Raw genomic sequence first — 27,334 nt, 5'->3', positions numbered from 1 at the left:
GTCAGCTTTTATTGAGAGTGAAAAAATAATTTAAAGCAATTATCTGTACAGGGAGGTGTGTGGTTAGATGGGCAGAGGGTCTGCAACCCCACCGGGGAGGGTTAGAGGGGATGATTTACAGCTGTACAAAGACACAACAATCCCACCAAGGAGGAGCAGAGGGTGGAGGGCAGCTCTTGCAGCCTGGAGAGGAGGGGTGGGAGCTGTGTGGGGATATGGTGGGGGGGACTGGACCCTCAAGTGACCTGCAGGGGTGTCTCCAGCATCTCCATGAGGAAGGTGTCGATGGGGGTGTCTCCGATCAGCTTGAAGAAGAAGAGGTGCTCCAGGCACTTCAGCCCGATGGACCGTAGTGCAGGCAGGCGCAGGAGGAGTTTGGCAAACCTGGAAGGGGGAGAGCAGGCAGAGGAGTGAGGGAGGCACTGGCTGCGCACTGCCAGCTGTGTCTGAGCCTGAGCTGGGGAGGGCAGAGCTCAGATCCTCCCGTTGCCTCGGGGAGTCACCCATCTTACAACTCAGGGCATGATAATGTGGGAGGGGAGGGAAAAAGAAAAGAGGAAAGGGGGGGAGGAATTTGGTTTCTATAAGTTTCAAAGATTAAAAAAATAATAATAATAAAGTAAAGCCCGGCTTCTCCCTAAAGCAAAGGCTCGAAACGATGACTTGCATCTCCTTTCTGCCATTGCAACCATTCATGGAACACCCCTCCCACTGGTTCAGGGCTGCCCTCTCGTCTCGCTTCGCATCTCCGAGGATGCTGCGGCTGCACCCGGCGGCCCCGGGTCCGGAGCGCGGCATTGCGGCACGGCAGCCAGCAGAGGGTGAGCTTGCACCGGGATGGGAGGGATCAGCCGCCATCCCAAAGGCAGCGGTCCGGCAGCGGGGTTTGCTTTTGGATTGCAGACCTTTCTCGCTGGGATGGACCCAGCCCCAGGAGGGGACACTCACCGCCCCGGCTGCTCGGGGTACTTCTGCTTCGTGTAGGCTTCCAGTGTGGCGTAGACCTTCTCCCGCAGCGACTCCACTTCGGAGGGGCTGGACAGGCCCTTGGCGTCTGGAAAAGAGTCACTGGCAGGCACCCAGCGGCATGCAGGGGAGAGGTGGTGATGCTGCGAGACAGCTCCGCAGCTTACCTGGGTTGAAGAGGACGATGGCTCGCAGGCAGCCCAGCTCCGACTTATCCATCTGCATGTCCTTCATTTTGGACACCAGCTCTGTCAAAACTCTGCTTGTGGGGGACACAAGTGGGCAGACAGTCAGAAATGGAGGCTGAAATCATCTGGGATGGGCACTGAGAATCCCCCCCAACTCCTCTTTGAAGGGAGAGGTGTCTGTAAGGGGCAGCCGTGCCACACGCTGCTTTTTTCTATGAGCACCAGCAGCACCCAGGGGCAGAAGCATTAAGTTTACTTCCATTCTTGCTCTGGTTTGCACAAGGGCTCTGTGCTCTGCTGGAATTGTGAAGAACAGTTTGTGTTTGAGGAAAACCACATGGGTGTTCCTCCACGCTGCACTCTGCATGCCCCTTCTGTAAGGGTGGCAACACCACATCCTGCTGGGCTGGGAGTAGACGTGGCACTGACAGTACAAATGTGGCTGTTGCATGAGCAGGAACTGCAAGCTGGGGCTTAAGGCTCTGCTAGCTAAAGCTCTGCTGATCAGTATTAGCTCTAGATCCAGTTATGGCAAAAGCTTCAAAGGGAGGGCAGAGAAGCAGCCTCCCCCTGTACAAACACCCACCCACAGAGATGCTTCTACAGCTACAAATCCCTTTCAAGGTGTTTTCATCACATGCTGTTGTGTTTTTCCTAAGCCAGTCAAACGTCACCTAATTTTGCCCCAAATTATCATGGGTTTGCTTTAGTTCCCAATACAACAATAGAATATCCCAAGCTGGAAGGGCTCGTTGATTCCCTTTCAGTGAGGACAGAGCTGCCCAGGCCCTGCTGCTGGGGATGACAAACTGGCCACATACCTGTCAAAGATGGAGCCCACGCCCGCACTGTGAGCACTGCTGCGGTGCACGTGCAAGCCTGTGGCCAGCAGAATGCCATCCTGCACTGACACAGAGCGATGGGAGAAGGACGCAATGAGCAGCTCGTTCCAACCTGTGAGTGGAAGGTGTGTGGGATAAAGAGGGCAGCCGGCAGCCAAGCATCATTCCCATACAGAGCAGGGAACTGATTCCTGCTCTCTGATTTGACATCAGATTCCCAGCATCCCATCTACACCCTCTGCCAAGCACTTGTCTTGGCTTGGGACAAACCAGCCCCAACAGCAGGGACGGACCAGCTCAGGGTGTCCTGTTCCCCACAAACACACAACCCAGAGAAGGGATGGGGATAGCAGAAAAAGGCCGCAGGTTGGGGACATTACCTGCCCGCAGGAGAATGACTTGGTCCTCCAGGGTCAGGTCGGAGAAGTGTGGGATGCGCTTGGCCCACTCAACAAGGGTGAAGAGCTGCTTGTCAGCAGCGTGGCAGATGTTGGTGACAGGGTCATTTGTCTATAGGAACAGCAATATTGGGTGGAACAGGGGAGAATTCATCAATGTAAAATCAATGATAGTCCCCACCCGCTCTGCACACAGCATCAAATCACATTAGCAGTACCCAGGGCCACAGACAAAGTGATCACACAGCCACTTATCTCAGCTGTGCATTTTTGGGAAGAGGAAATTTTTGTTATTATTACTATTTCTCCTCAGCCAAATTGGCCTTAAGTTGCACCAGAGGAGATGCAGATTGGATAAGAGGAGATGTGGCACTGAGGGATGTGGTGGGAGTGGGTTGGGGTTGGACTTGGTGATCTTACATCCCCACATCAGCTCTGGTTGCTATGGGGTGAACAATCTGTGCCTGGAGACGCGCAGCCCCAGCACACATAGGGTTTGCCCCTTCTAACCACATCTCGAACGCTCTCATCCCAAGCTGTGTGACATTACTGACACCACACAGAGCCCCTTACTGAGCTTTCTGTGTTCACATCACTGTATGCCTCAGTCTTGGGTTCGACTGCCAGCTCAGCTTCCAGGATCCTCTCCACAGGCATGTCCTCACTGCCACCACTCGTGGACTCAGCTTCATTCTCACTGCGCTCCCTGCTCCGCTGCCTCTCCTCCTGCACAGCTAAGAGACAAAGAAGCAGCTCTTTACACCCAGGCAGCACTCAGCTGCTTGCTGAGCATCTCCTTTCCTCTTGGTTGAGGAACTCTCTTGGTAGGGAGAAAATAAATAGACACTTCTGATGTAGGTCCAACCAAAGCGCAATCACCACCCTGCCCTCATCACTCTCCAATAACTTCGGGGTTGCTGCAGACTGGTGGTCTCCAAACTTGAGGAAAAGTGCTGACCTCCAAACTCCAGCAGAGAGGAAGGAGGAGGTAATGCCTCCAGGTGGCAGCCTGGGCTCGGTGGTCACCAGCTGCTAGAGAGACCACATCTCCCAGCCACAAAGGTTTGCTGCATACCTGATTCCTAAGCCAGTCTGGGGCCCCCACATCTATAATGGCATTGAATCGATGCAAGGAGCTCCTCCCGCTGCAAGCTTGGAGCTCTCCCACTCTTCTACCATTTCCCAAGATATCTGCTGATGGGTGAAATATCAGTTATTCAGCCCCAGGGCTGCTGGGTGTGTGGAGGACAGGTCAGTGTAGGATGTGTACGCACAGCATGCCAAGTCTTATGCCCATAGCAGGTCCTGGGTGCACAGTTTTGTATTGGCAATCCCATAAAGAAATCCTGCTTTAGGAGAAAGGTAAGGCAAGTGACCAGCAGGTGTCACATCAGTTTAGCTGGTTGCTGGGAGAAGAGTCCCAAAAGAGCAGAGCAGTCCTGCTAGCCAGCATCACTGCCCCAGTATGACCACATAGCATCATCTAGGGCACCAGAATGCAGAGTAAGCCCTGAAGGAAAGGTGGGGGGATGGGTTGTCATGGGAAGTGAGCTGTAGGCATTTATACACATGAAGTGAGAAAGGTTCACTGGGGAGAAGTTGGATGAAAAGCCGGCCCGTTATGCAAACATTGGGGTTTTTTGTTGAACAACTTAATGACTTCCCCCCCCTTGAGCAGTCAGCAGCTGGAGGAGTGGGGAAGGCATTTCCATGAAAACAAGGGCATTAAAGTCCCATGGGAGAAGGACAGAGGATGCTGAAGAAGGGACCAGCTCTGCAAGCCTCCAACAAGCCCTAAGGCTGCCCGAGAGCTCCATCCTCACTTTCTCAGTTAGATAACTGCTGCTGGGAGGAGGATGTTATACCCCCCCAGCACAGGTTTGTCCTCTCACTGCCCACCAGCAGCCTGGGGTTTGCATTTTCATGCTCCGTGAAGGGAAGCTGTACTGACTCCGTGGTCCTCCAAACCACTTTGCACCTGGCAGGAAGGGAGAGCTGTGCTTGAGATTGGGTTTTTTGAATCAAACCTGGTCTGACACAATGCCCAGAGCACACACATAAAGAAGTCTCCAAGCCCGTTGTGTACCTTCCCTCTTCATCCCCATGGCGAGGCACTTCTGATAGCGGCAGTACTGGCAGCGGTTGCGTTGGCGCTTGTCGATGAGGCAGTCCTTGTTGTCACGGCAGGTGTAGATCAGGTCCTTCCGGATGGTCCTCTTAAAGAAGCCCTTGCAGCCCTCACAGCTGTACACCCCGTAGTGCTTCCCTAGGGAGGTGAGGGCAGGCTGTCAGTGTGGGCGAGCTCAGACCAACCCCAGAGGTGAAGGAAGAGCCTGCAGGGAGTCACCTTAACAGGGCTGGCTTGTCAAGGAGGATAGGGTGCTGTTGTGCTACCACTTTCTCATTATAAGGAGGGAACATATCCGTCTGCATCCCAGCAGAGGGATGTGGAGCCATGATTGGGGTGGTGCACTGACATGATGGGGTTTGCCAGGCTTGGCGAGGTTGCAGGACTCTGGGTAGGAGCAATAACCTAGGCACAGCTACAGAGCAGCTAACACAGAGCACAGGTAAACATGGTGATTTTCATGTTTTCCCTTTGTTAAAGGGGGACAAGGTACAAAATGAGATGACACCTAGAGAAGAGTCTGCATGTAGGTAAGCCAGACCCAGCCATGAACCCCGTGATACTGACACAACCTCAGCCATAACATTCACTGCTGTGCAAGCCTTCAGGGCGTCAGGGCAGCTGTCATTGCACAAAGCCCTCTCTGAGGAAGGAAGCCTCCTACCTGAGGACCTGTCCCCACAGATGGCACAGATGTGTTTGGCTAAAGAACCTGGGCTTGTGGATGGATAATTCATGTTGCCGATCCCCGGCAGACCTGGCAAGGGCTTGATGTCCTCTGAGCTGCTGACATTGCTGAGAACATTGAGCTGCAGGAGGAGAAGACAAAGAGATGGCTTAGCTCTGTATTCCAGAGAAACCATCCCCAAATTGATTCGAGTGTTTCCTCATTGCCCAGACTGGACTCATTCCAAAGCTCACCCTTAGCCCATGGGCAGACCGACATCCTCTAGTGAATCCAGCTGGAGGGATTAAAGCAGAAGCTGGGTAGCAGAAATCAACCCCTATCCCACCCTGATGTTGTAAGCAAGAGGCAGGGCTAAGCAGAGCTGGAAAAGGGTGGGCAGCAAGCCTCAGCTGCTCAGTTACAGCCCCTGAACAAAAGCACTTGTGGGATCCTGCCTCCTTCACTGGGGAATGCTGGTCACCAGCTGCCTGTGGCTTACGAGGTACAAATCTGCATGAAAACATGGCAATCCCAGTCCCTCCCTGGGACTCAAGTTTCCAAACTCAGTCACAAGCTGGAGAATGGAGCAGATTTGGCGTTACCAGATTTGAGAAGGGAGCAAACAGGACATCTAAAACGAGCTGCACTGAGATGCAGTCCAACAGCTCAGAGCTCCCAGCTGAGATCCCCAGGAGCTGCTCTCGACTGCTGCAAGTTACAGGTTGCAAATTGACATAGATCAGAGACCAAAGGCTGACGCTGCCCAGGGCTTCCTTTGATAACTGTTTGCTTTAGAGCTGCTGTCAGCAGGGCACTGAGGATGAAGGGCCATTGAGCAGCTCTTGTCTCAAGCTGCCTGGACAGAACAACATCTCTCCAAAACCACCATCAGTTCACCCTTCCCACCACCAGCTCAGCTCCTTCCTTCCCTTCAAGCATGCAGCCTCCTTTGGTACTTCGCAAACTTCTTGCCAAGATGCTGAGCCAGGAGGAACTTTCTGTGGTTTAAAATGTTACCCAGAGCTCAGTTATCACCTTTCTTTTCTCTCTGCTGCACTTGCAGACAATAACAGCATACACACAGGCGGAGAAGTGGGACAGTTTTAGCCATCAGTGTCTAGGAGCTTTGGCTCCTGCAGGTTAAGTGCAATCATGTATGATATTTGGGACAACTGCTTGAACCCAAGTCCATTAGCAGCCTCCCTGCCAAATCCCCAAAGCCCAGCTGTCTCCTTGCATTAGAGACAAAGTGAGTAAAACACTCCTCAGAGCTGGTAACGTGGGGAAACTCCTGGACTAGGGAAAACTGCTTCCTGGAGCATCCCCAGACCCAAAGGAAAAGGTTTTCGTGCAGCCAGCACTGCCACCAGCTCCACCACCATCAAGCACCTGCCTGGCATGCCATGGACAACGGGAACTGTCTGGTCGATGGGAAACAGCTGGGTGGTGTGAGGGTCCTTGCCCTGCACAAGCACCCTAAGAGCCCCCAACCTACCCCTGGGGGGACATAGACTCCAGCCCCAGGGATTCCCCTTTGCCTGGATAGGAACCTCAGCCTTGAGTGAGCTCAGGCAGTAAGGATGGGAGCATTTCATTTTTCTTTAGGCAAAGTCTACATGCAGCACAGAGTATGTGGCTGGCATTTAGCATTAACATTTGTCTCCCTAGAAGGTCTGCATCCTTTCCATATAATGAAACATAGCAGATACCCTTTTACTGGAGGAATGGGAACGACTATTTCCTATTGTACTGTACATGTATTTCAATAATTACCCATATGGCCATAGATGCAGCAGAGGGGATTGCCTCTATAGTAAGATAAGATGTGGGAATCATCTCCTCCCCCCTCCCCACTGACAGGTATCTTCTGTGTCAAGCTGATTTAATCAGGAAGATTCACATGCTGGCAATTGTTCTTTACATCAAATCTACAAAACACACCAAGGCTCCCCACCAGCCAGCTCACACCCTTCAGTTTCAGTCTTCACCCAGCCTCTGAGCACCAGGAACTGGGGATGAAGCCAGCATGCCCATCTACCTACCTGTGGGCTGTGGGTCACAAAGTTCATGCCTGGGGCTGAGGAGGACAGAGCAACAGGATGCGAGCCAATGGAGGATGCAATGACCCTGTAGGGTGAGCCCAATGCGTTCACTGGAGACCCGATGGTGTTCATGGGGGATGGCAGCGCCCGGGAGGCGTTTGTGGGGGCCTCGAGGTAGTTGTGGTGTCCGTCCACTGTGCTCCCCACAGACAGGCTGGATGATGGGCTCACAGACGTGGAGCTGGCGTGAACAGGGGAATCTACAGGGAGAGATGAGATATAGTTGGATGCGCCTGCCTGTATAACGGGTCTGCTGCCCTGCCTTGTTTGTGTCAGCTTAGATGCTGGCCAAGCAAACATGCCTTATTGTATAAATGGAAAGAGCAAAACATTGTTTATGGTACAGGAAATAAGGTTACCTACAGCAACAAAACATATTATGAAGATAATGTTTAATAATCAAATCTTCTCGCGTTGCGTTGGTGCCTTAGCTGACTTGGAAGAAGACACTGCTGCTTGCCTGCCTCAGGCTGACTTTCTATTCCCTGAGGTCTCACATTTGCTGTTCAAACCAGCTGTGGAGACAGAGCATTTTTGAAGCCAAGAAATCCCCAACAGCCAGGCACCCCCTGCAATCTCTCTGTGCTTTGCAACAAGCTTTCGCTTCCCATGATGGCTCATCTTCCTCTCCCAGTTCCAATTCAAGATGTGTGAGTCAAGAAACTCAGCTCCACGAGATCCATCTTCCATCTTCAGAGATGGTTTTGACACCAAATACCAATCTCAAAGGGTCCAGCTGCATTTCAAGGATATACACACAACCTTTTTCCCTCTTTCCCTAGAATTTAGCAACCCTAGTAAGCAATAGCTTTCATTAACATTTCAATGAGCCATTGTTTCTCTACTGGCTTTTCAACACAGGAGACCATTCCCTAGAGCAGCAAAGGAAAGGTGTTGTGTGGCAATGTCACATAGTTGGTTTTCCATTGCTGGCAAAGAGGATGCTTGTTCCCATTGCAGCTGCAGTAAGGCAGAGGTTTGGTGTTGAGTTGCTGTTGGGTTTTTTTTTTCCTCCCCATCCTTTTTAACATTATTGCAAAGTTATTTACGTGACAGTGTTTGTTATTTTACCTGAAGTAACAATCAAATCTGATTCAAAGGGAAGATGCACAATAAAGACGGGAAAAGGTCAGCTTGCTGAATAACATTAAAGACATTTGTCAGAGTCAAGGAGGACTCGATCTGCTGTTATCAACCCACTTCAGACTTAATTCTGCAGAGGGTGGGGGAGAAAAGGTCTTTGTCAATTCTTGCTTTGACTTTTTGGATCAATTCTCCCAGTGGAAAGCAATGTGCAGCAAGAAGCAGCCAGCATGACAACAGCAGCATAAGCCCTCGAAGCAGTGCCCGGGCACAGGGCTCCATCTTACTGCTGGAGGGCCCTTCCCAGCATCGATATACAAGCTTATAAATAAATTGCTTTTCACATTGCTTTAAACAGCAAGATACTTTTCAGAACTCTTCAGCTTAGGAAATCAGACACTACAAGAGAGATGGGGCCGAGGTCTTCCACACCAGAATAGTTAAGGAGAAGAGGGACGATTCACCATCCTTTTTCATAACATGGAAAAGGGCATTTTCAAGGTATCATGTATAAAATGTAAGCCATTAAGAAAAGACTGACAGGAAAGATATTTTTACCTGTTCATGTTTACACCAGACCTAAGAGAAACACTGACCTTTATTAGAAAGGCTCCAAGCTGTAAGAAGATGGAAAGGAAGGCTTTCAGTTAAAGAAGAAGACTGCTTTCCAGAGCCAGCCCCATGGCATGCTTGTGTCCATGGCAAGAGTGCCATGGCCAGGGACACCCCCAAATGCAATGCATTTGTTCCCACACCGGCCACACTGTCCCACTGAAGCTGGGGCAAATACATTGGCCAGAACCATCAGTTTCCAGATACAAATATTTGCATCTGACCATAATACATTGCAATACAAATCCTACTCAAAAATCAAAGCAGTGGTCTGGGATTTTCTTTGACTTCCAGTTCTTCCACAGGACCCAGGCTGGCTTGGAGAGCATAAACAGGAATCACAGGCCTAGTTAATTTGGCCTGAATATGGTTTGGAAAGATTAAATGAAGTGATCCTGGGGAAAATACTATTTGTGTCACGCATCTCCCAGCTGAAACTAACTCAGAAGTCTTGCAAGGACCTCCCTTGAGATATTCTCTCCCAACACATGGGGGTGAACAGAAGTATCCATGCTGCAGTGGTTCTGGGGAGGTGCTGCTCCACAGGATGCAGCTGTGGGGCGACGCAGAGGGGGCCACAGAGCCAGGAGCTGGCCCAGAGTGCCAGTCATGGCTGCTTCCGTGGCAGCATCCAGCCCAGGTGACATTTACACAGGCCACGGTGGGCCTGCAGCCTGCCCATCAGGTAATGCAAGGTGACATGCAGTGCCAGGGACTCAGCTGGCTGTGGTGGGGCCCTGAGGAGCAGACAGCAGCCCTGCATCGGGGGAGAGAAGATAAGCAAGGACACTGCTCAGCTTTGATTCCTTACTTCTTCCACCACTGCAAAATCCTGGCTAGAGTGGATAGAGAACACAGACTAGAAACATCCAAGCCTTACACACTAGCTCGTAGTCACTGCAGCAGTTGTAAGTTTGCAGTGATTAAAGCCTCTTTAGCTCTAACGTCCAGCAAAGCTAGTAGAAAGGTGCCCATGTTAATTAGAGAAAGATCACTGTGTTTATGGTCTAGAATCATAGACTCCTCAAGACTGGAAAAGACCTCCAAGATTATCAAGTCCAATCACAGACCTACCAGTGCCATGCCTACTAAGCCATAAAAGGAAGGCAGCCTGGCAGGAGGATCGTCCTTGGGGACAACATTCACATACCTGCGAGAAATACTCCTGAAATGAAATGCAGATATGTAACAAGGACTCTCTGTTAGCGGGAATCGAAGCTTTGCTGCTACGATTGCCTATTTATTTAAAGTATGAAAGTTAATACAAAAAAATACTCCATTTCTGGTGATATTTATAACTGTCCAAGCATGTTTCCCCATGCTAATATCCTGCATAAAGGTTACTGGCTTTCTCTGGCTTTTAAGGTTCAGTAACCTTTGTGCTGCCATCTTTTCCTTCCGCTCTGCGAGTCAATAAATAATGCAGCCTTCCCCTGACAGCCAACATCACAGAGGTACACAGAGTTTTGGAGGTAGGTAGAGAGACCTGCAGCAGGGATGTGCAGAAGGCTGGAGAGGAACACGCAAGATTTTCCCTCTGCATGTTGGGTGGTGGAAAGAGCTGCCACCAACAGCCCTGGTTGTAAGCTGTATTGCTCCTCTGCTGCTTTGCAAGCCAAGGCCACCTAAAAACTGGCCTCCAAGGATCAGTTGGCTGGAAGCACACAAGGCTTGCACCCGGTTTGTTGGGTTGATAGTTGGACTAGATGATCTTCCAACCTCTATGATTCTATAGCTTGGCAGACTCCGCATCAGGTGCCACTTTAAGATCTTGGTCTGATTTGATTGAAATTGAACGGTGTGTTCACAGTTCAAGATGCCCAAGGACATTTAGACAACACACACCTGTGGTGTAATCACATGTTCTTCTTCTCCTCGAGAAACCAAGCCAGGGGAAGGAGGGAGCACAACCCACAGATGCCAACACAAGTTTTGCCATGACTTTGATGGGAACCTCTCATTGCAGGGTATCTCTATGCTATGGGGATCTTCCCAGCCAAAAAGAGCCCCTTAGCAACTGCTTGTCAGGTATTTCAAATAAAGATTGCAAGCCTCACTCACCCTAACAAGATATCACATCCCCCAGGTGACAATGGTAGTGCATGAGTGATATAAAAGTCTTCCATACCCAAAGAAATAGAAGTCATTGAATTTGAGGCTTGGAGTTCTTTATGTGATGGTCTGATCAGATTTCCCACCTGACCAAAGGGATCTCCAGCACAGATTCCACCAAGGAAAAAGTATGCACATGAATTCCTGCAGTGGTCCTTGAGCACCTGGAGAAGATGCAAGTCCCCATCAGAAAGCATCTCAAGGACTGCAGGGTCTGTGGCTCTGTGAAGGCAACTGAGGATGGGTTTTTCCCACTTTCACAACTAAAACCTCTGCATTGGGCTGCAGGAGTTTTCCCAATCACTGGATTTTCTCACACGTTTTCCCATTGGGTCAGAGACCCCTTTGCCACACTCACATAAGGTCTTGAAGGTTCAGACACGGCAAGCTGTGGCACCTAAAGGAAAAGCAGTCCAGAGGTCCCAAAACCTAGGTCTATCAAGGGTGTCAACCAAATGGGCAGCCCACAGCATGGGTTTTCCTCTACAGCTCTCCCAAGCCACCAAGCAACCCGGTCTAACCCTGCTTTGCCTGGGAGAGCTGACAAGATTGCAGCCAGAGGTGGTGTGGCTGCAGGCCAAGTTACATGAGTACTCATAAAAGAGACTTTGTGGAGGAGCCAAGTTAGTTCTTGTCCCTAACCAACTGTGCCAGAGTGCTCTGAGAGGGGACAAATCAGCACAGCATCTTTGCATGCCCTTGGAATGGGGCACCGGATGAAATGCATCTTTCTGGGGGGAAAGACCACATTTTGAAGCACTTTATATGTTCCTAAAACCCAGGTTGAGAAGGCAAACCCAACTGCTTAGTGCACTTCTCCCACTTCGGATGTGTGAGTGTGACTAACCCAAACTAGCACTGCTACTCTGCTCTCCTCTGCAGTACTACACAGTCAGAGTGTGCTCTTCCTCATCGCAAATTACATGCTTATGAGCAATGTGCGCACATCCATTCTCTGACTCAGATTTGGTCTTTCTAAAGCTAAAATATCAGTTAAATGCACTTTTAAATGAAAGGTAATGTCTTGGTATATCAAACTGCGGCTGCGATGCTGGCTTGGTGCCTTTTTCTCCATTGGTGGAGCAGAAACGCCTCTTACTCCCACGTTCCTCACCCAGCAGCCTCCCAAATGCTCTGCAGAGCACTGTGACCCCTATCCCTACAGGGATCTGTGCCTGATTCCTACAAAGAGCAGTTTGAATGTCTCCTCGTAAATTCGTAATACTCAAGGAATTAAGCACAAATAACACTCCCATTGTTTCACTCCTATTGCAGCAATAGGAGTTTGGCTTTGCTCTTCTTGTTCTTTAAGAACAACAGTGAGATCTCTCCAACAAGAAATCTGTTTCCTGCAGCAACGGGCTAAAAATGCACTTTAGGAGTCATCGTCCCAACAGGTATTTAAAAGGTGTGTAGATGTGGTGCTTAGAGACAGGACTTAGTGGTAGATTTGGCTATGCTACTATACCAGCAGTTAGGCAAGACAACCTTAGAGACCTTTTCCAACCTGAATGATTCTATACCTGTGACTTCTCAGCACATGGAGGTTAACTGGAGGTGAGCATGGCAGGACAGAGAACTATACATAGTGGGAACAACCCACGTGTAAACCAGCCCCTGCCCAAACCTCATCTTCAGCAGAGAAACATCACCCAGCAACACCCAACAGCCCTTCAAACTAATCCCTCTCCACTCCCCATAAGTTAGGATAAGGGAAATCACTTCAGATAAAGTTAATAAGTGAGCTCTGGGACTGCAGAGCCTTTTGCCTAAGAGCAGTTCTGGTTTCTGCAGTAGGGTCTCGCTGGTGTGGAGGGGATCAATGCTGCTTCCAGCCCTGCAGGTGGGCAGAGCCCTGTTGTGTTCGCAGCCTCATTTGGTTGACTTAACACAGCTCCATGAGGGTAGGGCAGCGAGCAGGCACTGGGCACAGAAAGAACCCTCTGTAGGTTGCCTTGGGCCAGGATAGGGGCTGTTTTATGTCTAAAAGAGCGTTGGGTGTTTCTTTTCCTCCAGTAACCCATGAATAAAAATGCAATTGGAAAGATGCTTCCTCAGTTAGATCCCGTCCTCTCAATCAATAGGTTCAGCTCATCACACAGACACATCCACTCCAGCGAACCACAGGACAACTTGAACCAGCAGCACGCAGGCTCTGGAGGTTACAGCCACACACAAGAGAGGTTAAACACATTTCTAAACTCCCTTTATCCCCGTGCTCCCACCGAGGGATCAGTTTCTCCATCTCATCCCGCAGGCACCGGTTGCAAACGCAAGGAAAATACTCACTGCCAAAGCCCGCAGGAAACTTAATGAAGTGAGGATAATTCCCATACATGTTTAATCTTCAGTTCATCTCTCGTCTTTCACAACACGACCGTCTCCTCTCACTTCAAAGCTGCCCGGAGCGCGGTGCTGCCCGTCCGGGTCGGGGCACGGCTCTGCGGGGGCTCTCGGAGGGCTGCGGGGCAGCTGCCTCCTCCCTCGGCCCCATCCTTGCTTTGCACAGCTGTCGGCCGGGATGAGACGCGCTCCGGTTCCCAGCAGCTCAGGGACGGCTCCTGCCTTCAGTTAGCAGAGCTCCCTGCGAATTCACGGCGGAGCGTCCCGGTAGCATAACCGCTCGGCTAAGACGCAATCGGATGCATGCTGGCTCTGGTACAGATCAGAAATTGGGAGGTGGAGGGGAGGTTAAGTTGTTTAGGGGAGGAGCATCGTGAAGAAGGAGGGGGCTGTTCTGCTTTCCCACCAGTGAAGGCTCGATGCAGACTATTAGTTATGCCGGCCCCAGCCATGTGGAGGTGTTTTCCTGCCACGCAACGAGGATGCTGTCCGAGTGCTTTGGGAACAGGGTTATGCAGGCACGGAGCATCGTGCTCCTGCCCCGTGTGAAGCTTCACTCCATCTGCACTCTCAGCATCCAGCTGCAGAGTGCTGGACTGCAGCCACCCCAGGAAACATAGGATGGAGATGGAAGGAACAAAATAACTAAAAAGAAAAGCTCATGTGCACTGCATAAAGCATCACATGCAATCATCAGCTTCCCTGCCACACCATTGCACAGGGCACTAACACAGGCAGTGCTGTGTCCTGCCCTGCAGGGATGCTCCCAGCCCTGTATGTGAGACCCAGAAAGCTGAGGAGCAGTGGGCTACAAGGTGGCTTCTTTCCATCTCCAGATGGAAAATTGGATTTCTCAGCAGGGAAATCTTTCCCCCACCACCCTGCAACAAGTCTGAGAAACATTTTTTCAATCAAAATAAAACCCACCAACAGTCTGCTTCATAAATGCATTCTTTTTTGTTTGCCCAGGGAAACCCAAGGGCTGTGCCCTCACTGCACAGGATGGATCTAGTTGCTCTGGGTCTGGGAGGTGTGAGCAACAAAGCTGCTTTGCACTTTAAGCACAACAGCGTGCTGAGTTTAGCTGCAGCAGTTCTTACCCACGGCACGGGATCTCAGCAGCTTTAATTCCGTGCTAATGACATTTTAGTAGGGAATTATTTTTATTGATCTGCCCAGAGCAAAGAGCCTGAGCGCAGCTCAGCTCAGCCAGCACCCCATCCCCTTTTCCTCCCTTTTTCCTTCCTTCCAGTCTATAAGAAATGAGAAAGAAGACAAAACAGCCCCGAGCTCCTTAAAAAGGCCGCAGTCCCAGGCTGTAAGTGGATTACCTTATTGATTTTTATCAGATCTGGGTTAGCGAGTGCTTAGTGCTGCAGAACACATGCACACAGAGCACCTCCAAAACAAAACCCTCCTCAAGATAAGCAAGCATCAAGCAATTCACTCTGGGGAAACGCATGGGTTTGGGGTAGGGTGAGGCTCCAGCCCCTGTACACAGCTCAGTCTATGACAGGCCCCAAGAACCAGCTCATCCTCTCCTGACAAAGGCAGTGGGATCTCAGCTTCTGCAAGACACAGCAGAAGTCACCATTCGTGCTCCTGAAGGTTTGCTGGTTTTCCCCACTTATTATGTAAAAGAATACATTACGATTGCCATGAAGGACTCAGCGCTCCCATTGCTCAGAGCAGGATTCCCAGCAGAGTACTGGTTCCTACCAGCTGAGATGTTACACGGCACCAGGACCTGCTTTGCTCAGATGCCCATCAGTTTCCTGCACCGTACTGCAGCATGTTGGGACAGCATCTAGAAGATTTAGCACAGCTCCACCCAGCCTTTGAGTCTCTGGAGGCAGCCCCTAAACAGTGGAGGTCCAAAGTGCAATAATCTTATCCCACTCTGTCTCAGAACCAGGAAAGAAGAGATTAAATATGATTACCATTCTCCAAACACTGGACTGAGACAGGAAACCCTCAGACATGACCAAGAATCCCATCACTCCCCCATCCCATTTCTGTTTAAAGGAGAAGACAAACCATGGTCACACTTACAGCAACAGCAGATGTAAATAAAAAGGCTGCAGCCCTACTAACTCTACAGCTGCACATGAAGCTCTCTCCCATCACAATGCTTTGGAGCTGTAGGCATTCAAAGAAAAGCCACTGCTCACAGATGTGGGTGGCAGAGGTGAGGGCTCCTCAGACAGCAGCCAATGTGCAGCAGGACTACAAGGCTGGGTGTCCCATGAGCCCTCCCCACACAACTCTTGGGGAGGATGCACAGATGCATCCCCCAGGCCAGAACAGGGACTTGAAGTAGAGTTTCTCTAGGCTTATCAATGGAGTGGCCCAGTCTCACCTCCCTGCACCATACTAGTTGGCACTGACACAGAGATAAAGGTTGGAAAGGATTGCTAAGACCATCTAGTCCAACCATCAACCCATCGCAGAGATATGCATAAGTCAATTCAACCAGGATAAACCTCAGAGAGGCAGGGAGCTTCTGCATCAGCCCTTCCTCTCCCAGCCCTGCCCTCTCACCGCTCCCTCTTGCAAAGCAATAACCGCAGACACCAAGCTAATGAAATTAGCCCTGGAGCCCCACCAGGCTAATGCAATTACCAGCAGCAGCACAGTCCAGCCACAGCACCACCTCACCTGCGGCCACACAGCCCGCCCTCTCCTCCTCCCCAGCTGCCTCCTGCCATGCATCCCCTGCCCACAGGCCAGCACCTGCTGCAGCACAGGGTCCAGAGCACAGCAGGCATCATCCTCAACACCATGCAGGGTACAGCCTACCTTGCAGGAAGCCGCGTCCCATACAGCATCCGAGGGCAGATAATTCCCAGTCTGTTTTAACCTCGAGAGTCATTCAATTACCAGCACCATAATGAGGCCCTCAATGCTAATCAGTGGTGTCACCGAATCCTCTTAGAGCTGCCTAAGCACCTCCAGCAGCTTTGTTGGTGTGGGTCCCAGCTGCCCACTCCTCCCAGGAATTACCTCCCCACATGGGTGCTGTTGGACACGGTTGCAGGTGAGATGATCTCAGACTTTGGTGCCAGAAGGCAGGGTGACAGAGGCACCTGAAGAAGGTTTTGCCCAACCCAGAGGGCACCCAGAGCTAAACCTGCACTGGAGTGGGGAAATGTACAGAAATCAGTTTTAAAAAGTGCAATAAACACACAGGTTTCCATCTAACCATCGAGCCAAAAAGCATTCCCTAAGATGCTCCAAGCAACATTTTGGCTCCTAAAAGCAGCTGGAGAGGACCCCACCATGCTCTGCTCCTCTGCCCTGGCTCTCCTTTGCAGGGTGACACGCAGCTCTCCGCACACATCCGCTCTGACTCAGGCCTTCTGCTCCAACAATGCACTTTTTAATATCATGCGAGGAGCAAAAACAACAGGTCCACTATAATGCCAAGATATCCTGAGGCAGAAAATCCATTCGGAGCCCAGCAAGAGAGAGTCGAGTCAATTAGACACTTTCTAGGGCGTCAAGCTGCCAACAATCCCAGCCTTTGTATGGGGAAGAATCACTGCCTATGTGCTTCCCAACTACCCCCCTTGCTGGAGCAGAAAGGTCAGTGGTGGAGCGTCATGGAAAAGCATGCAGCAAAATATTCCTAGGAAGGTGGATGCAAAGAAATCGCCACGTGGATTTTTGCTGTCAAAAGCATCCATTGCTCCAGGGTTGGGGTTGTGGGGGAATCAGTGAGTAAGCATTACATGAAGGGGAACTTCATACCTTTCTGACACTGCCCTGCAAGAAAACTTTGTTATCAGATTGCTACAGTACTTAGAAATCATTGTCTACATGCAAGCCCCGCTTTAGCCCTCCTCTACACTTGATGTGAAGTTGGGGAGGTTTTGAGGCACTCTTGCCCTGCATGAGGCCACGAAGGGTTCCCACCTGCATCCCCTGGGGCACACATCACAGCCCCAGTGCAGCCAGGGGCTTTGTTTGTTGTTCTCACTCCATGCATCCCCACATCCGTGCTTTTACATTTCCTCCTGCCTCAGCAAGTGCAAAACTCCAGAGACAACCTGTCAATCTCCATCACATCTGGCTGCCTCACATGGTCTATTTATACCAGCCAGGCAAACGTGGATCTTTGAGTTCAAGGTAACAGGGGTTATTTCTGCTCTGAGCAGCTACTTTCTCAGGGAAGGAAGGGTTGGAGGCAACCAAGAGGAACAGCATCATGTTAGGGGCTGGCAGCCATACCTCTCTGGCTGAGGGCACAGTAGCCATCACCCACCACAGCCTCATTCCCAAGGACCCAGCCACAACAGAGTGGTCTGAAGGTTAACAGAGTGGTCTGAAGGTTAACATCTATCATAGGACTCCCCGTCCCATGCCCTTACGCATCATGCCACAGAGAGGGGAGGCCAACACATCCCATTCTAACCCACACTCTCTCCAAGGCCACAGCACCAGGCTTGCTCACACAGGGTCTATATATTGAGCACCGCTCCTTAACTCTTCTCCAGCAGACCCAGCCTGTTCTTTGAGGAGAAAATCAAATACCACCAGCTTATAAATGAGCCTGCATGAAAGAAGGAAGAGGTTTCTCAGTACTTTACTGTCTTCCCTAGCGCATAAAGATCTCACTATTTCTATTATCTCACATTATTTCTTTGACAGGGTCTTCCTGGAGACGGTTTCCCTGAGCTTTGCTATATTTCAGGCAAACCTTGGAATGACTTTGCTGCAAGCACTCTGATCCAGCACTGCTGGCCCAGCACTACCAGTATGGCCATCTTGAACACTGCAAGCCCCTCAGGTTACCCTACAATGCCTTTGGGCCACCAAGAAAACAGAAGATAGCTGCAATTTTGCCCCACAGCACACCAGCCAACATCAGCCTGATCCCACCAGCCTGCTGTTTGATATTCAGAACACTGAGCTTTGCTTCGCCCTGGCAGATGCACACATCTCTTCTCTGCAGGCCCTTCCCCTGGGACCCCACATTCTGCGGCAGCCAGAGGGAGACAAGCACAGCACAGAGCTCAGCCAGAACAGCCCCATGAGATCTGCTCCCCTCAGCAATTCCCCGCTTGCACAGCCAAAGGGCAGGTAAGGAGCCAGCAGCACTGAGCATCCTTTTCCTTATCAACAGCCTCCATCACCTTTCAAACATAATTTTCCTCCTGAAAGCCACACGTTCCCCCTCAAATAGAAAATCCACTGCTGTTTAAAGACTGTAACTCCCCATGCCTCAAAGAAAGGAGCAGCCCTGGATCAAGGCGAGCACAGACCACGCCATGCAGAGAGCCCAGACAGCACAGCAGCAAAGAGCAAATGTGTGAAGAGTTGGCAGGGACGTGTGCTGATCTTTGCTGGCACCATCCAATAGCTTCTCTCTGCCCCAGTAGAAAAGGAGAGAAGGAAGCAGTGAGTGCCTGCCCACAGTCGCATGTTTTGGCCCCATCCATTTGAGCAGAAGGAGAAGAGAAGGGGAATGAGCTCCCACGGGCACAACCATGCACTCCTGGGTACTTGCACTGCATCCATGTGCACTGACTTTGTGAAACATCCAGCTTGAGTATTAAAGCAAGCTCTGAGGATGACAGAGCAGCTTCTCCAACACAGAGCCATCTCTGGTAGCCCAGCGCACCCCAGCTGCGAAAGCCAGAGATTTTCAACTTTGCAGAGAGTTTTGTTAGTGCCCTGGGTTCTTTGCCACAACTGTTTCCAGCAGATCTAAAGACTGCATCCCTACCAGTGAGCTCACTATCTACACAGCATGGGGTCTGTCCTGCTGGCAGAAAGCACAGACGTTCCGTCATGCCATTCCCAAGTGCAGGCTGGGAGTCAGCACTGGGCAAGAGCTGTTTTCACAAAGGAATTTTGACAGCTTTTAAGAGCCAAGCTGTGCCCACACAGAGCAGGCTGCCCTCACGGCCTACCCTGTTTTATTTCACCAGCAGAGCCCTTAAATCACAGCCATCTACACACGTAACCTCTAACCCAGGAAGACACAGCAGCAAGGGAGGATGTCGACAAACCCTTAGCCAGGTGAAATGGAAGATGGACGCAGCTCTCCTACAAACATATCTCCCATCAGCAGTAGCCCAGAGCTGCACTCATACCTCTTTCTGGATTAAAAAGCAGCAAAGGATGTTCTGGCTCCCAGGAATACAAGCAGAGCCCAAACTAGCTCCTTTGCCAGGGCTCCACACCCCTGCTTCTCCTCTAGGAAGCTGCACCTCTCTGTGCATCCCCATCACCTCCAGGCAAGTGATTCCCAAAGCCTTCTCCACCAGCTGCAGCCCACCTTGGGGGGTGGCTTTGCTCGCATCTCTGCTGAGTACCTCATGCAGCATTTTGGCCTGATGAGGACAGCAGTGAGGAGCAGAGACCTTTGCTTGACATGGAGATGCGATGTGACTGCTCCCTGCCCTCCCAGGCTCCAAAGGGCACCTGGCTCCCCATCCCTGGCTGAGCACGCACAGCTGCCCCAAGGCACCCACGGCCCTGTGCGTGCCGAGACAGCCGGCACATCACCCTCCATGAGATCACCCTGCCCAGCTCCTGCTCAAGCTGTCAGAGCAGGGATTGTGGCTTGGTACAGACACAGGGCTGAGCTTTTCCCAGCTGCCCCGCACCACTGAACAGCACACGCATGTTGCCAAGGCAAGGCTGCAGAGCTGAGTGGCCAAAGGGTGATACAGCTGTGGAAGAGCCCAGAACAGTTCCTCCAGCTGCATCTGCTTCTCCTTCAGCAGCTTCTCTTTTGCACCCCCAAGAGCACATGGAAGGGGACAAAGTCCCCTGCTCCAGGGTCACCCTTTGCTTCTGCGGCCTAAAGGGAGCTCATCGCAAAGGACGAGGTGGCCCAGTTTGTTTGCAGAACAATTTTCTCCCAACACAAAGCCAGCCAACTTCATTTGCAAACCCACCCCAAACACAGCACCAAGTGCCCTGCTTTCCTGGCTGCCGTCCCTCTTCACCCTGCATATGCCTGTAGCAGTTTGCTGAGTTACCCATTGCAGCTAAAGCAACAAAGCTGCAAAAGGAAAAAAACAAAAGCAAAAAAAAAAAAAAGGGCCAAACAAACATGATATTCTGCAGCAATTAGGGCTAAATAGGGAAAAGGGGTGTGGGGAATGAATGGACAATGAGGAGAGCAGGCACACAGCGGGCTGTGCACAAACTGTTCTTGGGCAGCCAGGTCCGAGCCAGGCAGCCAGGCTGCACGTAAGTGCAGGCAGATGAAAAGGGCTATTTCAAGAGGCGTAGGGCAGCTCCCACAGGGCCTCCCTGTCTGCTGGGCTCATCACAGAGCACCCAGCATGGAGCAGCTCCTGTGCACCTCCTCACTGAGTCCTTTTGGGTGGCAGGAGGATGCTGGCAAGCAGCAGTGGGGTCCACTCAGAAGGAAGGAATCCATTAATCTCCCTGGTAATTACTGCCACATATGGATTTGCACAATTACACTCTGTTAATTGGTTATTACAGGCAAGGCAGGCTGATTGGGCAGAACGACTGTGCTTTAACCCCTTCACTACTGTCAGCACTGCTCTATCCTCCTGTAACCTTGTTGGCTCCCATGACAAGGTACATACAGCCATAGTGAGATGACCTATACCAGGCAGTAAAGGTAAAGTCTGCATAAAACCCCAAGATTTCTGTTGCCATATCTCCCCCTCTGCCGGGGCTACCTCTCCACCCCTTCATAGGGCACCAGAAGCTGTGTGAAAGTCAGATATTGCTTAGCACAATCAAGAAACGTAGGGGAAAAGTAGAGCCAGGCATCACACAATGCACACAGTGACAACTTGCATCTCAGCCTTTAAACAGCCCCAGCTAGCAGCTGCAGTAGGAGCAAAGGCAGAAGCAAAGCAGGACCACAGCAAGGGAAACAGGAGTCCAAAACAACTTCTGGCCTTCTCTGAGTGAAAAAAGGACTTGAGAGACCTTTCTGAGTTATCATCTGGAATGGATTAAGAGGATACTCAAAACACCTGCAACAAACCCTCAGCAAGGCACACACCCCTTTCCATACCACGAGTATTGCGGTATCACACAAAGTGCAGCATAGGAGGAACCTCTTCCCATCAGAACATGATCTCCTGGCTCCCTGACTTCAGTGCAGAAATTTCTCCCTTGTGCAAAAGCCAACTCCAAGTTTCACCTGCTGGAGGACCACCCCATCCACCAAAAAGGCAGCATCCCTCACAGATGGTCACAAGCATGAGTGAGCTCAGCTCTGAGGAAGGGAAAGGCAGGTGAGCCCACAGCCATGGAATGCTGCTGATCCCTGCCATAAGCCAGTTTGTGCTGCAAAGTTCAGAGTGAGTCTTCAGAGCTGTCAAAGGGAAGATGGGGCAGAACCCAGAGCCACGCTGAAAAAGGTCAGCTGGGAAAAGTCAGCAAGGGAAAGCTGCTTGTGTTATTGACAGATGCGGAGAGGAAGGGGCGAACCCAGGAGTACCTGCCAGGTGGCTTTGGCAGCGCACGCTAGGCTTCAACTCTGGGCAGCTGCAGCCAGCAATGAGCCCTTTGTGGGTCACCTCCTGACAGGAGGCTGGGGACAAGGCCTGGAACTGGCACCAGGCAGCATTTCTTTGTCCCAGGGGATGAGAGCGGGCCAGTGGGATGGAAACCCTTCTGGATCTTGCAGCTCACATCAGCTCTTCAGGACTCCAAGCCTCAGATATCTTTCTCTGTCCTCCATGGCCGTGCATACCTATTTATGCAAGTTTCTTTAAGAAATGGAATTATCCCCATAATACTGGGCTGAAATGATGCATCCACTGACTGCTGCAGCCATAATTAACTGCCAGGAAAATCGATTCCAGCACTGGTTTACCTGATATACAGGAATCAGCCCAACAATGTATCATCAGATGCTAATCACATTTAATATTGATATAGGATGATTGAGGTTGGAAAAAGGCCACTAAGATCATCAAGTCCAACCATCAACCTATCACCAACGTGCCCAACATGTGACATATATTTACTGAGGAGGCAACAAGAGCAGTTGCCATCTTTAATCACGTGTGACTTATAAATATGGGTATGGGTCAGTTCAAAACCCAAACCAGGTTCAAACAGATCTGAGATGAATTGGATCGCTTCAGCAGTTTTCAGTGGAATTCTGTCCCACCACACACATGTACATGTAAGCACATGCATCTGTGCACGCACACAGTGAATGCTTGTGACAAGAAATCAATATTTATCCAGTAAGAACTTCAGATATGCCGCTCCATTAAAAGAATATATAGAAATATCTTGACTATGTGTAACCCAGTCATGAGCCAATCCCCAGAATTCCTTTAGTATGACCCATTGCATCGCTCACCCCTAAGCACAGTCCCCTTTCCAATCCCATGCCCATGGGGCTGAGCAACCACTACATCTCTTGGTGTCCCACCACCCCTCTGGTATATGTACCCAGTGCACCGTAGTCTCATGTGGGAACAAAACAAGGACTTACAGAAGTGTGGGAAGGAGCCCATCTCCAGGGAGTAAGGAGCCTGCATGCCCGGCTGCATTTCCAACCCACGTCCTGTCTCTTCGGAAGACTCAACCATGAAGGGAGCTTTGGGATCAGCACTCCCATCCACGCCAGGCTTCTGAAGAAGGAGAGGATCAGAGAGAAAGGAGTGCTTGTTCATTACACAGCAGCATCCTCACCATCTGCCCCAAGTTACAAATTTACTTCCCAGACCTTGACCAGGGCTGGGGTTTCCTGTGTTTGCTCTTTGGGCTCCTGTCCTTTCGAGGTGTTGCAATGCTGGGGGGAGGGCTGGCTGCATGGACTAGATGATTGTAGAGGTCTTTTACAACCTTAATGATTCTAACCCTGGCTCCTGATGGAACCAAACCACGCAAAACAGCAGTCACCCCGTCACAAACACCCTCAGCTCAGCTTTCCTGCTCCTCTCTTGCTTTCTCTCTGCTAGCTGGCCTTTTTCATCTTGTCTGTGAACATACCTGCTCTACAGCAACACTTGCCACTAGGAAGGACACAGTGTTAGCTATATCCTTGCTGGACTCCAATGGAGACCAAGCAGAGCTGGCTTTGGCCTCAGTGAAGCTGCCTTGGTGCCGCAGGGGCAGGTGACGAGGAGAAACATGCTTGTCTGTATATGGGTGACCTGGACAGACCCTTGTCTTCAGTAGGCTTTCAGAAGGCAGCCAGCCTGTGCTACAATCCATTTGTCTTGTGCTGCAGTCAGACCCCCTGGCTTTGTCCCTGTGCCTGCTTATCTCCATTACACTCAGACCATGCGTGGGTGTCCACTGGCATCTCCCCTCTGTGTTTGGATTTTGCCAGCCCCGATGGAGAGGAGCTACAAGCAAACAACATTCCTCTCCCTGTCTACACTGATAATCTCAGGAACTCATCTCCTTGCACTCCACTTCAGCCTGTGTCAACATCACTGGGGTTGGGGAGGGCAAGACTGCACTGCCTGCTGTCCCATCCTGTACTCCATGTGCTACCCAGCCCTGCACCAGCAGGGATCCTCTGGGGATGAGTCAGACCCACGAGGGGTTTCTGAACATCTCCTTCTCCTGAGTTGCTCCATGTTTAAGGCAACAAAACATGCAGGTCCTGGAGTGCAAAGTGATCTCAAGACTTATCCTGCTAGATGCCTTCGGGAACTGAAGCCTCTCCATCACTGCCAGGCCCTCAGATCATCAAATAGAACCTTGCTGGTTCAATGCACCTCAGATTTGATTCTCCATATCCCACAACCTGTGTGACTTCAGTGCCCTAAGCAGCAGTGCTCAGATCCCTCCCGCACTCCCTTCTCCCTTTCTCAGACCAAACTTATCACAGCAGATGCCAAGGCATGAAGCAGCTCCAGAAATTAGGCTGCACTGTTAGGTGGCACAGCTTTACTTACATGGTTGGAGACAGCAGAAAGGCTATGAAACACTGCTCCTCCAAAAACTGAAACCTTTGCTCCGAGAGCTCTGAGCAGAAGCAGCAGGACACGAACTCTGCCAGCTCACAAAGGAGCTGAATCGATGTCCTGTTGCTACAGCCCAGCGAAATAAGCTAATGATGGACAGGAGTGCAGGTTTTCATATGGGAGGGAAGGATTTACAGTGATACCAGAGGAATTATTTCAGCCCCACAGTGACAATACCCACCCGCTTCCTTATTATATTTTATTGATCTTGCCCTAAATACACGTGGCTGGAGGAAATGATGCATAAATTACTAACGAGTTAATTTCTTGCTCTGACACAGGCTCACGACAGCCCTTTGAAGGGGAACCAGGAAAGACAATGTGTGAAAGGATAAAGGCAATGAGACAAGCTTGGATGTAATAATCCCATGTGAATGATTATTGCTGCAACTAATGTAATCTAATAATGAAGAATTTATGCCAGATGTCCCCCGGAATATGCCAGGCAGACTCAGGATTCAGCAGTGGATCCATTTCTAAGGAAACCTTGTTAGGAGGAAAAAAAATGCTGTTGTTTGTTCGTCAACCGAGAGCCTGTAGACCTTAATAGACAGATTTGCAGTAAGAGTATGCCTTGCAAAGCTTCCTGAAAGCACATCCCCTAGGCTTGATTTCAAACTGGTCTTCAGGTGTAGTTTAGGATGTTGGGTTTGTGGTCAGCCCGTTTCAAATCCCAGCCCTTCTCCCAAGCCAGAGCCACCACCTGCACATCTCCCAAGGGTGCAGATGGAGGTGCTGGGAGGGCAGGTGAATGAAGAGAGGAAAATTGCCTCCCTCTGTTTATTTTCACTATGCACCCTTCCTGCTTCCACCAGGATACCAGACTGGAGCTCCATCCCCGTCCTGGGGCACAACACACCCCATACACTCCTTCCTTTGCACAAGCTACGGTACATGGGGACACTATAGCAAGCAAAACACTGGTTGCTACAACATAGGTACAAAAGACATGACCCGGACCAAAATTATTACCCATACTGTAGACTAGAGCTGGGAGGGTTTGCTATTTCAGATCAGCATCTAAAGGATGATCTTCTACACTGTGGATAGGCAGAGCTGGCATATCAAGATGTGAGGACAGCATTGCCAATGGGAACTGATTTCCAAGGCAGCATATGCTAAGCAATCACAGCCAGACCAGAGACCTGACATCAATGCTTCCTCTTCATTCAAAAATACACAGGTTAATGTAAAACAAACAAACAGGCACAAGCCACACTTTTCACACTCTCTCTTTCCTTGTCTTTGCTTATTCATCCACTTTTTGAAGATACTTCATACCATAATTCCAAGCACCTGTTCCAGTCACGTGTGGTTTGAGCTGTCCTTCATAGTTGTTCCTTTTAACTACTGTTTTTTAAGTAGCTTCAATAGGAAGGGAAGCTTCAGCAAGATCCAGATCCACTCAAACTCAAAACACTCCATCCAACTTTCAAAGATTTGTTTAAGCCCCATTAACTCAAATGGGACATCACATCTTGTTCATTGGTTGCTTTTGCAGGGAACCCAAAGGACTCCACAGCAAACCTGTCTGACTCCTGTACTGAGTCATAGCCCCATGTGAGCACGGTTGGATTGTGTCAACGTCGGTGCCTTGGTGCTTGTCCCGTGATCCTCCTTTGTCAGCCCATCTGATAGCACGGGCTGCTCATCTGTGTCGAAATCTGTTTGACAGGGGCTCTTTGATCTGCCCATACGCTGCTTTTTCATTCTCACAGGCCCACGGCAGCAGCCCCAAAGGACTCGGCAAACAATAACACAAACATAGCTGCACTTAGGACTTGCAAACTCTGATTTTAGCCCCTTTGTATGTCAGATGCCACCGGGCCCAGAGACAATTTACAAACAGGACCTAAGATCAGGCCTAATTTTAGTAAGCCCTTGGGCTCCAGGTCCCCTGACTGTGCTTGCTTTGATGAAACATGATCCTAGGATGAAAGAAAGCAAAAACCCAGCTGGCACCTGCTGGGAGGGCAGGGAGATGGAATCTGGCAGACAGGAGGTTCCTACAGAGATTGCCAACACTACTACATGTCTGTTTTGCTTTTTGAACAGCACGGCAATTCCAAAGGTGATAAACATTTGGCTTGGCTGGCCAGACAAGATGTGCCCACATCAGATATTGCATTCTCCCTCCTCTCTCGCTAGCATCTCTGCACCTCTCAGGCAGCCCCTTCTGCTGTGCTCCAGGTCTCCGAGTTGCAGAGATCATCCAGGCTCTGCTGGAGTGAAGCACATTGGTAGGAAGAGCTGCTCCCTTGCTAAGTGTGGGCTAGCTGGCTGGGCTGCATCTGGACAACTGATTTCAAATATCAGTCTGGAGCAAAATGCAAAGATTTTCACCACAGGACACGTCTGAACCCCAGGCAACCCTGACATTACTGTAGCCTTTTTAGGAAGGCAGCTTTTACAATTAATTGTTGTGAAAAGACAAATCTTTTCCATTAAGAGTGTTGGTTTCTTCCCCCCCCCCCCAGACAATTCCAATGTGGAAGAATGATTCTTTAAAGCAAGACTTGTTATTACCTGAGCAACAAAAGAGGTTAGGAAAGTCTATTGACACTCCTCAGTGTTCTGCAGTCCTGAGGAACCCCCTACAACCCAGTTATGCTCTTCAAGTGAAGAGCATTTAGAAAGTTCCCTGCAATCTCTTCCTATAAACCCCTATTGGCTTCACTCTGCTATCAAGTGTGCAGGTGAGCTGGCTCAACCCACTTATCAGCCAGCCACCTGCAGGCGGGTTGACTTGTTGTCCCCGCAGCAGCAATCAGCATCCTCTGATGCAGAGTGGGCAGGCAGATCAAAACACTCCTTTCCTACCTCATCTCTCACCCCTACCTCAGTCTCCTCAGAAAAGCCTACAGCATCTCTATGGCAGCACACCTTAGGCGTGAGCTACTGGCTAGGTTTTACGGAGGTGATCTGGGCAGCTGGTCACTTCTAGGAAGGAAGG

The 27,334-nt window shown here is 50.4% G+C and overlaps 1 protein-coding gene across 2 annotated transcripts; it reads right to left on the bottom strand.

Moving 5' to 3' along the window:
• RXRG (retinoid X receptor gamma) lies at nt 1-23,076 on the bottom strand. Of its 2 annotated transcripts, none has more exons than XM_072343322.1 (10): nt 13,388-13,765; nt 7,232-7,491; nt 5,187-5,331; nt 4,481-4,660; nt 2,968-3,128; nt 2,377-2,506; nt 1,976-2,108; nt 1,134-1,225; nt 949-1,054; nt 1-384 (listed from the first exon to the last, which is right to left on the bottom strand). In XM_072343322.1, exons 1-10 carry the CDS (start codon nt 13,434-13,436, stop codon nt 237-239), a joined length of 1,404 nt encoding a protein of 467 aa, XP_072199423.1. In that variant the 5' UTR covers nt 13,437-13,765; the 3' UTR covers nt 1-236. The 2 variants fall into 2 exon arrangements, with proteins under 2 accessions (XP_072199423.1, XP_072199424.1); XM_072343323.1 differs by lacking the exon at nt 13,388-13,765 and adding an exon at nt 22,896-23,076 and having other exon boundaries at nt 217-384.
• Between the last annotated feature and the right edge of the window lie 4,258 nt (nt 23,077-27,334).

Source organism: Excalfactoria chinensis, chromosome 8 (genome assembly GCF_039878825.1).
Source record: "Excalfactoria chinensis isolate bCotChi1 chromosome 8, bCotChi1.hap2, whole genome shotgun sequence".
In the NCBI taxonomy this organism is placed as follows: domain Eukaryota; kingdom Metazoa; phylum Chordata; class Aves; order Galliformes; family Phasianidae; genus Excalfactoria; species Excalfactoria chinensis.
Note: the sequence above shows the minus strand (reverse complement) of the source record. Positions and strands in the feature narration are given on the sequence as shown.

What these genes read in the sequence shown, in the direction of transcription:
- RXRG (XM_072343323.1), bottom strand. Translation starts at nt 23,076, where the DNA reads ATGAACAAGCACTCCTTTCTCTCTGATCCTCTCCTTCTTCAGAAGCCT. An exon ending in TTGTGACCCACAGCCCACAG is followed by an intron (nt 5,332 to 7,231) that starts GTAGGTAGATGG and finishes CTCCTCCTGCAG; the next exon opens with CTCAATGTTCTCAGCAATGT. An exon ending in AGTCATTCTCCTGCGGGCAG is followed by an intron (nt 2,109 to 2,376) that starts GTAATGTCCCCA and finishes TTCCACTCACAG; the next exon opens with GTTGGAACGAGCTGCTCATT.